The sequence below is a fragment of the Drosophila serrata genome, unplaced genomic scaffold (assembly GCF_035046125.1).
Source record: "Drosophila serrata isolate PLE 108 unplaced genomic scaffold, ASM3504612v1 contig_116, whole genome shotgun sequence".
Taxonomy (NCBI): domain Eukaryota; kingdom Metazoa; phylum Arthropoda; class Insecta; order Diptera; family Drosophilidae; genus Drosophila; species Drosophila serrata.
Window position 1 is genome coordinate 712,661 of NW_028257014.1, and position 11,924 is coordinate 724,584.

The following is an 11,924-nucleotide window of genomic DNA, read 5'->3' on the forward strand; positions in this document are numbered from 1 at the left end:
GTCTCTGGGCCTTCGCCTCACTCCGACTGCGAGTGCGTCCTGTTGATTCCTAAGGCCATACCCCGCACATCCCCGGGTCTTTCCCATCCTTAAGGGTCGTTTGATGGGCTGTTTGCTTTTCGTGTATGACTGGAATTCCCAGAATTTATGGTGTTTGCTTACAATAAGCATACGGAAATGGAATTGGCCAAGTTTGCTTTAGATTCCATTCGCGCAGTTTGCTTTCGGCTTACCTTCTCCGGCAGTAAGAAAATCCTTTTTCAGCATTTTCCGAGTCATTTACCTGCCTCAACCTCGAAGCGAGCACCTTGGCCGCCGCGTTTTCACACGCAAACTCAGTGTCAGAGCCCAGCCTTTATGTTAGCTTCCCTCAGGTCGAAACAAAACGATACTTCTTTGAATTCGCTGAATTGCACCCCTTCGCCTGGGTCGCCTAATGAGCAACTACCGAGATTATGAAACGATTCGCGAGGTCACCAACTCCTACCTGATCGGCGGCGCTAAGTTTTACATAATTCCCAGCGGGAAGCGCGGTGCTACCGTGAGGCTGTCATCACAAAGAGATCTTGCACTAAACAGAGTTTTGTATATTTTGTCTATTTTCAGAATGCCAAATACCGGAAATCAAGGAACAAGGAACGGCTTGGTAAGTGAAACGCAAACTGCTGCCCACCAATCGGGATAATTCTTGAAGAGAAACGAGAGAGTTCTCGAGAAACAAGCAACTAATATTGACATACGGGCGAGGGTTTCTATCCAAGTATATCGCGGTAAACATATCTATGCCCAGATGCCCGATGATGGTGACAATCAGGAGAACTCGAGTTCGATGGGATCGCGTTACCCCGACAGCTGTCGTTTCCCAGCCCCCGATGTTGGGTGCTTAGAATTTAAATTGATTTATTTCGGTCGAGCGGCTGCAACAGCAACAGCAACAGCAACAGAAACAGAAGCAGAAACAGCAACAGCTGCGATTCGTATACAAATGTTTAGATTTTGTCACACGCTGCTCTTGAACATACATATTTGTGCTTTCAGAGGGGTCTGAGGTCACGGCCAAGCAGCAGCAACAGCACCCCGCCCGGGAACATGATGCACTCCGAATGCTTTTAGAATGGCAACGTTTTAACTGCAGCTCCGTTTATCGCCCCACCCCCACTGCTGCCTGCTCTTCGGCCATTCCTGGTCTTGAGTAGCGCCAGGGCACTAAAGCTGGTGCTCCCCCATAAAACGTACGCAGCCTTTGTAAATCTCCATCTGCCGAACTCGAATCCCTTGAAGTTTTACAGCCGCAGCTTCGCTAATTAAACCGAATTTTACGATCGAATTAAAGCTTACCCAAGGGCCACTTTCTCTGAAATGCACTTGGGAGGCGGCACCCTGCAGCAAGGTGGTGAGAGTTCAATACTCCCAGCAGCACCATCTAAGATGTTTCTATGACTTTATATAAGAAATGTTACAGCGACGCATATCCGATTACAAGCCATCAACACTGCAACCGCAAGACATGCCATTGTTCGTCTCAATAGGGACTTTCTCACTACTCCCTGCCCACTCCTGCCCAGTTCGTGCTCCATTGTGGCTCTCGCACAGTAACCGCAGTTGAAAAGGGAGTTGGAAGTCGGTCCGTAAGGGTTCATCACACAAACGCTGCGGATGAATCCGAAATGTGATCTCTGCAAGGAGGAGGAGGAGGAGGAGGAGGTGGGTGGGCTCTGCTGCCAATTTAATTTTGTGGCCACCAAATCGGAGGGTTCCTGCTAAATTGGTAATGGAAGCTCAAGGACGACGGACGACGGCACTATGTACTCTGACAGCTCATTAAATTCACTGGGACACTAGATGTCTGGGTTCCGTGCTAGGGAACACATGTTTCCGGCCGCTTAGGTTTTTCCCCGTTCCTACTTCCCTGTTTTTAGCCACCATTAGGTCCTGTACGCTCAAGTCCCTAATGCCTTCCCTATGCAAATGCTGCGTTCGAAATGTGTTTTTAAATCACTTGAGGCCGAAGACGAAGCCGTATTATAGGCTTATCCCTCGGCTTCCACATCTTCTGTTTACATTGCCCGTAGTCTGGGTTCATTGGGCCCATAAATAAAACTTTAAATGTTTTCCCCGTTAAACAACAGGAGGTGAGTGAGGAGCAGTATCTCTGTGCGTGACATTAGATTCACTTTTGGACCGCCTGAAGTTGATTTTCTGCTGTTGTGCTTATCAAGTTCCGATGCATAGAAGTCGCTGCATCTCTACCAATCCGTGAGCAGGGAAAGAATTTCCTCAGAGAGTGGGCCCAGTTTTTAAGGGTATAAGCATTCATTCAGTGATTAATGGATCACTAAAAAGGAATTGAATGCCTTCCGCTGATGGCTAAATCCCACCTCCATGTTTCGCCATTTTAATTGCTTGAGAGACTATGTCATTAGGTGGGGGACAGTGATAAGCCGCTTAGAGTCCTGCAATTGTTCCAGAAGTAGCCATTGTTGTCGGTCGAAAACTAATCACGCAAGACAAAGCCAGCAGGTTGACATTGGCCAAGGCACCACCGTTCAGCGGTGGCATTGCTGAGGTCGCAGACAATAGCTTGACCTAGCGCGGCTGCAGCAAACACAAACAAAAGCGAGCAACAGATGAGCCCAGTGACAGTGGCTCGTGCTGCAAGTGGATCTCTCGTGCACTAATCTAATCAAGCCACTTCAATCCAGACACCCGACAATGGTACTCGCATATGGATTCGATCTCGAGGCCTTTATGTCCCTTAATGCAATATCTCCACTACAATGGGCCGGCCGTCCACTCACGACCGGGGCGACGACACCGGCAGCGGCACCGGCACTCGTCAGTGCTCGCGGTTCGCATTTGCAAGTCTCGCCGCGGCAATCAGTTATTACTTATCGCTTCGCTCGGTTACACCTGCCGGTGCTGAACGTGGTCCGGAGCTGGCCGCCCAGCCGCAGAAGAGCTATGAAGAAGCTGATTATACCCACGCTCATGGACACCTATGGGCTGATTAAGTTCTGGGACTTTGACGCCGGCCCCGGCAGTGTGTCGCAATCCGCCAGGGGACGGATGGACTTCAGCATGCCCGACGACTCGATGCCCGGCGAGCGCTACAAGTGGAGACCTCGCCGGCTCCAGGTCAGCCCTGAATAGCATAGCATATATGTATGTAGCATGCTCCCCATTATCGGTGTGATCAGTTGTTGGCCCCTCGCCTCCTCCGATCCCGATCCCGGTCCCGACTGAGTACATTTGCTGCTCATATCAATTTGATTGTCAAACGAAAAGTAAAGCCCGATAAAAATAGGAGACATCGGACCACAACTTTTACCACAACCATTGCTCATATGTGTGTCTGTAGCTGTGTGCGTGCCATTTTAGTTTCGGGTAGTTTTTTATTGCAGATTTCAGGACTGTTTGAAACTGCCCCCTCCTTTCGTGCCCAGGTCTTCCCTTCGTCACAGATGCACACATTCCTACCAAACAATTGCGTAAAAAGCCGTCAACGTATTTCGTCATAGACCCAATCATGAACGCGAACCCCCTGACAGTCACTATCGCACTCCGGTGAATAAAAGTTCTTGTGACAAATTCTACTCGCAGGCATAGCCACAGCTACAGACACACACTCAACGTCACCAGGTATCACTACTGTTGTCAATAATATAGAAAACCCCGCCAATACGGGCATAAACAAAGCTGTGCAATGATAAGATATTTGTGGTTTCTCATGAGAAGGAGCCGCATAGGGTCGCAACCGGAGCACTACGTAAGCGTCAATTGCAGTCGGGGCAAGGCCAGGGGCATCCATTCCAGGTGCCCACAGGGGCTAGACGATGAACAAGACTGTGCGGTGTTGCGGAACAGTAGTAATGGTGCAACTTGTTTCTTACAGGCGCAGCAGATGCGGGCCGTCTCCAGTCCCACGCTGATAGAACCACTCTCGGTGCCGCCGCAACAGAAGCCAGACGAAAGCGCCTCGGATGTAGCGGCCACCGCTGTCACAGGCCACAGCAGCAACAGCAGCAGCGGGAATGGAGGTGGCAGTGTTGTCAGCGGTGGCCTGGGCGTACTGCAGATGTTTAAGCGCACTCTGAACAATTTCAATAGCAAGAACCAACTACACATCACTCCGCTGCCGCCGGCGGCCACGAACAGCAATGTGCCAAAGCCCAAGTCGTCGCCAACGACGCCGACCGTATCCATCACAGCCCCCGCTGCGTCGGCGACACAGACAGCCAGCAGCGAATCTGGTCCGGAAGGAGGGGATGCGAGCTCTGGCAAGTACCGATTCGGGCCCCTCATTTGGCGCACCTCCAAGGAGCGCCGCAAGACGAAGTTCAACCGGCGTGACAAGTGCAACTCTGGCGACTCTGGCATTCAGATCGAACTGGAGCCGGACGAACAGTACTCCCGAGCTCTGGTCGTCAGTAGCCAGAGAGGAGCTGTTACTTCCGTTTCCGTTAACGGGACGTCAACTGGCGCCGAGTCCAAGATCAGAGCCATACGCCGCACCAACTCGGCCAAGGCGAGCAGTATCCTGGGCCCCCTTGTCCTGAAATCCAAGAACGCGAAGCACCTAAACATTGGCGAGACGGGCAGAGGTGAGCGCGAGGCACCCGAGTCTCTGCCCACACGATCTCTGAGCCAACCCAATGGCCTGGAGACATACGGCATGGGGCGGCCGGAGCTCGAGGACAGCGACAGCGACAGTGTCACATCGCACGATGAAGGTATGTATGTTGTGGACTGTGCGCTTGTGCAGATTACTCAATTACTTTCAATTACGTTACTCTCCAGCTGTCAGCTACTACCCGACCATATATGCGGAAGTTCTCTACAACTTCACCGCCGCAGGGCCGCAGGAGCTGGGCTTGGAGCGGGGAATGCTCATTGAAATATTGCGGAAGGAAGTCGGACCCTGGTGGTTCGGCCGTATTAAGAAGGAGGACACCAATCTCGTGGAGGATATTCTGGATCCCGAGCTGGGCTGGTTTCCCAAGGAGTTTGTGCGCATTATTCACTGTCCTGAGACGGACATCTTTTTCAACGAGCACAGAGCAGCTGCGGCTGATGCAGAAGCGGAGGTCAACGCGGAAGCGGAGGAGGCGGCAGCCGGTGAAGGAGCGTGTGGCGGTGGTGAACCGTCTATTCCTGTTCCGGTTGATGCGTTCACAGAGGATGCGGATGTGACCGTAACGACGGACAAGAGCAACGTCACCCTGATAGTAATAGACTCGCCTCCAACCCCATTGTGTGCCCCCAGTGTCGACATCCAGTCGAACCACAACACCATCCTGCGCCGAAGTGCTGTACGCGAACTGCTCGAAACGGAGGCCAATTATGTCAAGCTTCTGGCTGCTATTTGTGATGGGTAAGAGACAGATTCGTTCAATCATAGGGGGCTAGCAAGCCTAACTTCCTCCTTTCTCCCGCCCTAGATATCTGCCGGCCATGAGCAAGCGCATCGATATATTCTCCCCAAACAGTATTCAGCTGATCTTCTCCAACATAACGGCCATCTATAAGTTCCAGCGAAAGTTTCTCGAGGCCCTGCGACGAGGAATCGATCAAAACCAGATTGCTAAAGTGTTTCTCAAAATGGTAAGAGCTGCTACTGCTAAAGAGCTTATCGCAAGTTATTAAAACAATTACATTCTTTCACCAACCAGCACAAGGGCTTCCTCTGTTATTCCACATATTGCAACGCCTATCCAAGGGCTCTGATCGAGCTGGAGTCCTACGATCGCATCAAGGATGCACGCACCATCTTGGAGAAGTAAGTTATATATAAAGATGGATTTTCATTGTGAGCGTATATTAATTGCGTACATTTACTCACAGCTGCCGCGAGTCTGAGAACCTGGCAGAACTTCCGCTCTCCGCCCACCTCCTGGCACCCGTGCAGCGCATCTGTCGCTACCCCCTGCACCTCAACGAGATCATCAAGACTGCACTGGAGGGTGTCGGTCAGGAGTCTGGAGATGAGGTAGACGGTGTCAAGCCGCTTGCCACCGATTACGAGCAGCTGGATGTCAGTGAACTGGACATACCCGACTCTCGTGACATTGTCAACCAGGCGCTGGAAGCGATGCGCGGCATTACGGAGGCGGTCAATGAGGGGAAACGCCACAGCGAGACGATTGCTAGGCACCAAGCCAGCTTCCAGAACTTCAAGGGACCGCCGCTGCACTTGCATAGCGCCCGCTTTTTCCTGCAGGTCGACGCCACACGGCAGAAGCAGAATCTGTGGAACAGTAGCTGCACTTTGTTCCTGTTCGATAACCAGCTGGTTTACTGTAAGCGGGACATCATTAAGCGCAGTCACTTCATATACAAGGGTCGCATTTTCCTGGATCGCTGCCGCGTTGTAAACGTTAGAGACGGCAAGATGTTCGGGCACACCATCAAGAATTCCCTGCGGATCTACTGCGAGGCACGCCAAAAGTGGTACGACTTCAGCTTCCGTTCGGCGAACCGAAAACATCGTTTTCTGAGCACCCTCGCCCTGGAGCGTCAATTCGGCGGAAAGCCCTTGTACGTACAGGAGATGGCTGGCTTCGAGTACAACTACGAGGAGCGATCTGGCGACTTTTCTGACCAATCCGATTACGAGGCGCAAGACTTTGAAGCCACTACTGGGGCGACATCCGCCAGTGGGGAGAGCTCAGTGCCGGAGTCACCGGCCAAATCAACTTCCCGCTTGTGCGAGACTTTGCCCAAAAAATCACTGTCCCGGGACGGCATATCCAGTGCAGACAACTCGCAAATGCTGTCAACCACATCGACGACGGGTTCGCTGGGAAGACGTCCCTTTGGCAAGTGGTTCCGCAAACCAAAGAGCACCAACTGCACCCCGAGTCAGTCACCGACACACAAGCCCAGCTTCGATGCAGACGAGACTCTCACAGAGGCCCGGGTAGCTGCCATGGAGCTGGCAGCAGCCGATGTCGAGGCTGTCGCCATGCTGGTGCCAACGGACAGTTCGTCCGCTTAAACAAGGACTTGATGCAGTTGAGGGTAGGGAAAGATATAACCTATACACAGCACAGCATACATGGTATAAAATATTTGTTACAATAATATTAAATTGCCTTTAATCGTAGCAACAGGTAGTCGAATGGGTGTTACATTCAGAATAAGTTAACGTTTTATCTTTTCGTTCAATATAATTTTAATTTCGTTTTTGTTTTCAAATCCGTCTATCGCCTGTCGTCAATCCGTCTGTTCCAGGGTTTCTGGAGAATTTAACGATACGAAGCGGTAATAAGAATTTTATTTACGAAGATTTTACAAATATCAGAAACGTGAATATTGTATACTTCTGTCATTTAATGCGGTTATTTGAAAAACGTTGCCGACTGCTAGTCCAAAAACCCCATTACCTGTCCATACTTGTAATTCTAGGTTACGTGATAAGTCGATAATAAACATCCGCCAACATTGAACATTTCTGTTTGTGTTCCCTGCTCCTCCTCATTCGCAAACCCTCTGTATCAAGCTGAATAGAAAACTACCCACAGAAACGATATTGATACGCGTTTAGAAAACGTTTGTAGTTACTTTGAATACGACACATTTTAAGTAGAATGATTACATTCTCTTTGTAATAACGTGTATTGGAAATAGGGTGCCATGGAGCACCGAGCCATGGCATTTGTTACTGTTTTTGTTTGGCCAATTCCCTATGGCATGTATTCACAGTTAAATCGAATAAACCGAAAAGGGAAGGAAGCAGAAACATATTAAGAAATATGAAAAGTAGTAAACTATCAATAAAGGAACAGCAAATATTATAACAATATTGTACCATATGGAATTTGGTTGATTGTCAATTTGAACACAAATCGAAAAACCTAAAAAAAAAGTAGCAAATGTTAACATTCTCATACACAAGAAACAAATGCAACAGAATAATTGAGCGAATTTAATTTTTTCTAAAGAGAAACTCGTATGTACCCATTAGCATTTAAATTATTGCCTAAGCTGTTGGCATGGATTAGTTAAACGTTTTAAAGAGCCAGTATAAGTTAATCGTAATGTATACATATACATATGTATGAATTCATAAAGCAATTTACTATTTAATAGATTTTGCCAAAAAGAAAAACTTATTGGTTTTTGCAAACAAACGATTGAGATATCCGCTGTAAAAATATTCGAGTCAAAAGTGCACGACACTCTTAATGAAGGGTCAGAATCAGGTTTAAAAACTCCAATTGTTAATGAAAAATAGAGAAACTTGACCGACTAACCTGTTTAGACCCATTGCCCTCATTGGCCGCACCAATTTGTTAAGTTTTAATCAGACAAACATGATGATAATAATAAAAAAGAACAATGTGAAAGCATGCATACATAAAAGCGTTTCGCCACACACAATTGTACAAAAACGGCAAGCGTCAAGTGCGACTGAGCAATTTATATTACAAAAACGTACACGTTTTAAAAAAAAGTCAAAAAGGATGACCCGCTGCTCGGACCCTTGGCCGGAAACGAAAAACACATCCGTATACACTTAGCAACCACAAATATGCTCCATATGCCAAATAAATAAAATATATATATTTATTCAAGTTAATATCGGGGATTTTGGGGGTTTTCTTTTTGTAGCAAATTTAAATTTCAGTTAGATCAACTTTCAAATTTGGCGGTTCTATGGACCATGGATACAGTACTGCCAACTTGTTTTATTTGCAAAACATGTTAAATTTTCCATGACAAAATATGTATAATTATAGTACTTCTACGTATTGGAAACATAACAATTTCAGAATATATTTTAATGCAAATTGTATTAATTTAAGTCATTTAAAAATTTACAAATCGATATATCGAAATATCGATATACATCGATGCACGAGGAGTACAGTGCTTTCTCTAACTAGTTCCAAAAACATAAACATTTAATTTATCCTGGCTTTGCTTGTTTTTTTCAAAGCGTATTGGCTTGCATCCACCAAACTGACTGCCGTAATGCTATCTAGGGCCTCAAGCAGCTGCTGAAAGTGTTCGCTCGCCAAGATGCACAGCCACAGCAGTGCTAGCAAAGTCGTGGCCACCCTCCGCGCGGACGGAAATGTGTATCCGATGGAGCACTCCAAAGCACACCTGATGCACTATGAGATTGTAAGTATAAACGTTATTTTGAAGCCCAACTTACGCGTGGTCGTCTTTTAGCGCACAGAAGGAGAGGTACAGCAGAAAAAGGGCAACCAACTGATGGCCGCCACATGTGTGGACCTGGGGAAACAATTGCTCCAGTGCGCCAGGGACAGCGATGTGGCTGGCGTGAAGACGGCACTAGCCCACGGAGCGCCGTTTGCCTCTGACTGGTTGGGCATGTCGGCGCTGCACTTCGCTGCCATGAACAATCAGTTGGAAATCTGCGAGATTTTACTGCAGGGAGGCATCAATATGGACGCCAAGACGAAGGTTGACCGGACGCCGCTTCATCTGGCCTGTTACTATGGCCACGAGCGGGTGGTCAGCTTACTGCTGGCGCTCAAGTGCAGTGTAAACTCCCGCGATATGGTAAGAGTATTTGTGTCGATGTGTGCATCTCAAGAAGTAATCCGATTGTCTCTCCTTTTCAGCTCCGCATGACGCCGCTCCACTGGGCCGTTGAGAAGGGGCACAAGAACATTGTCCGGATGCTGCTTAAGAGCCAGGCGGACGTTACGTGTGTATCGAAATTCGGCAAGACAGCGATAGGTCTAGCCGTGTACACTGAGCAGGCGGATGTGCTTGCGGAGTTAGAGATGGCGCGGCAGGCACAGGCCTCTAAAAAGTTCAGCGACGAGACAGAGGTAAGGGATACTTATGGCGTTTTATTGCCTCGGAATTTAGTTAGTCACTCCATAGTTTCTATGTCTGTTCTTATATATAATAATACACTAATTCTTGTTCGCATTTTTGTCTGCGGCTGCCCTGCGCTTATCGAATTCCAGATAAAATCGCAAAATAGCAGAGTATGTACCTCAGTAATCCTTGTTTTATCACCCTTATAAGTAGCATTAGAAATGCATCCTTTCTGAATTCTGGCACGTCGGCATATTATAATATATTTTGCTACCACGAAATTCCTGCAAACGCAGATTATCACTTCTTATAGAATGTAGAACTCGCCTAACTTTACAGATACAACTATTAAAATATACCAATATTTCGCAGAAGGAAACCTGCGATGCTGTCAACTCCATAATGGATGACCCGGAAACCACAAAAACCCATGACGACAGCGAAATGTCTGTGGAGGAACGAATGGACGTCCTGGAGACACTGCGCGGACGTAAGCATAAATCTTAGGGTCCTTGTGAGACTTGAGTGTCCAATTTAACGTCTTGCAGATTCAAATGTGCTGGGAAATTCGGCGCTAAACATGCTCAAGACACACGGAATCGCCGATATGATGCAGGAAAACGATGATCAGGCCTCAAAGGAAATGCTGAACACTGCCCTGCAGAACGGACGCCAACTCGTTCTCTCCGAAGGTGGGCGCATGCTGCTCCACGAAACGAAGCCCGGCCTCAGCGGGAAGCGTGAATACGTGAACGGCGGTGCCAGAAAGATTCCGGGCGTGGCTCTGCGACCAAATGTTAGTAACTCGCCCCCCCAGAAGATTCGAATGAATGTCATCAAGCAAAAAGAATCGCCATCGTCGAGTCCGTCGGGGGTTTCCAAAAACAAGGTACTACCCTCTTCACATTCCATAATTCCGCACATAATTCAAACTATATCTTCGAGCAGAATATACGCATAATCTCGTTGACTGATTTTAAGAAGCTTTGCGGAACGGACAGTCAGGCAAAGTCACTCCAGAAAATACCCGCATCAATGGCAAGGTAACTATTTGTCTATATTATTTGTCCATTTGTCTGCGATTATTTAAACTTCCCTTAAATTATACTCTCCCCACTGCAGCTCTGGAATGGTACGTCAGCTTCCAGATGGGACCAAGCTGCTCAATATGCGCCCACTGCAGTCTCGACAGGTTTGTGATTCTGTTGCGTTCGCTTAATGGATTAGTGTAGCTTACAAATCTTTTTGTCGTCATGTCAACTTTCAGCTCAAGCTTCCGTCCCTTCCGAAACCCATAGAGCCTACGACCGCCTTAGATGAGCAGCAGCACAGTAATGAAGCCACTGTGGCTCCTACACTGCCAGTGAACAATCCCGCGTCCGCGACTCTAAGGGGACAAGTTGGCACGGTGCAGACGATACAGCTACGACCCTCGCTTACAAACGCATCGGGGCAGGGGCACACGAACAACGGAGTTGCAGCCGTTAAAACGGCCGGCGGAAACGCACTAAAATTGCCCTCGACAAAGGCACCCAACGTGATGCCGTTGTTGACGTCCTCGGAGATTTGCCGGCAGCTGCATGAGCTGCGGCGCCAGAACGAAGATCTGCGCCGGCGAGTGGACTCTTTTCAACGGGAAAAGGAGGAGATGCTGAGGCGCATTGATAGGCTGGAGCAGCTGGTGCTGATTCGGGATTCGGAGGCAGAAATGGAGTACGCGGACGACCTGTAGCCGGAGCTAAGTTATGTTTACTGTAAATACACCTAGGACAAACTGTACGGGGCGCCAATACCGACTGCGTTCGCACCTTTGGCCTGCACATCGCTAATGGGAACACAGTTCAAGAATAGATTAGGCTAGACGTTAAGCTAAAAAAGTTAATCATTTACTGTTAAGTGCATTTGTTAAGTTCATAACATTTTCTAACAACACCGTATTAATTTAATTGTTAAACCTCAAAGTAACATCAAAAAGTTGTAACAGTTAGCCGCGGTCGTGGATAGTTAGTTTTTTACCTTCAAACGCATTTTATGTAGCCCAGAAAGGGTATAAAGTGTGCCCTATTTTATAAGAAGATAAGCTATATTAAACTTTAATTAAAAATGCGGCCACTAAAAGTGTAAAT

At 48.0% G+C, this 11,924-nt stretch overlaps 2 protein-coding genes across 6 annotated transcripts in view; both read left to right on the forward strand.

The window, feature by feature from the left end:
* RhoGEF3 (Rho guanine nucleotide exchange factor 3) overlaps positions 1–8,573 on the forward strand; it is a 38,957-nt gene extending 30,384 nt beyond the window's left edge. For 2 of the 3 annotated variants that reach the window (XM_086825900.1, XM_086825901.1), the window contains exons 11-16: positions 607–646; positions 3,893–4,730; positions 4,798–5,371; positions 5,439–5,601; positions 5,670–5,776; positions 5,842–8,573. In XM_086825900.1, the coding sequence (XP_086682026.1) occupies positions 607–646; positions 3,893–4,730; positions 4,798–5,371; positions 5,439–5,601; positions 5,670–5,776; positions 5,842–6,994 (2,875 nt within the window). In that variant the 3' untranslated portion in view covers positions 6,995–8,573. Of the gene's footprint in view, positions 1–606; positions 647–690; positions 3,136–3,892; positions 4,731–4,797; positions 5,372–5,438; positions 5,602–5,669; positions 5,777–5,841 lie in introns of those variants that run through there. The other variant, XM_086825903.1, reaches the window with a different exon arrangement.
* A 268-nt stretch (positions 8,574–8,841) lies between these two features.
* Positions 8,842–11,916, forward strand: Atac3 (Ada2a-containing complex component 3). 3 transcript variants are annotated; one of them, XM_086825904.1, is made up of 9 exons: positions 8,842–9,126; positions 9,178–9,531; positions 9,594–9,806; positions 9,948–9,968; positions 10,171–10,288; positions 10,347–10,687; positions 10,747–10,841; positions 10,921–10,990; positions 11,066–11,916. In XM_086825904.1, the coding sequence occupies exons 1-9, from the start codon at positions 9,022–9,024 to the stop codon at positions 11,528–11,530; spliced, it is 1,782 nt and encodes a 593-aa protein (XP_086682030.1). In that variant the 5' UTR covers positions 8,842–9,021; the 3' UTR covers positions 11,531–11,916. The 3 variants fall into 3 exon arrangements, with proteins under 3 accessions (XP_086682030.1, XP_086682031.1, XP_020801701.2); XM_086825905.1 differs by lacking the exon at positions 9,948–9,968 and having other exon boundaries at positions 9,594–9,824; positions 10,138–10,288; XM_020946042.2 differs by lacking the exon at positions 9,948–9,968.
* Positions 11,917–11,924: the final 8 nt, after the last annotated feature.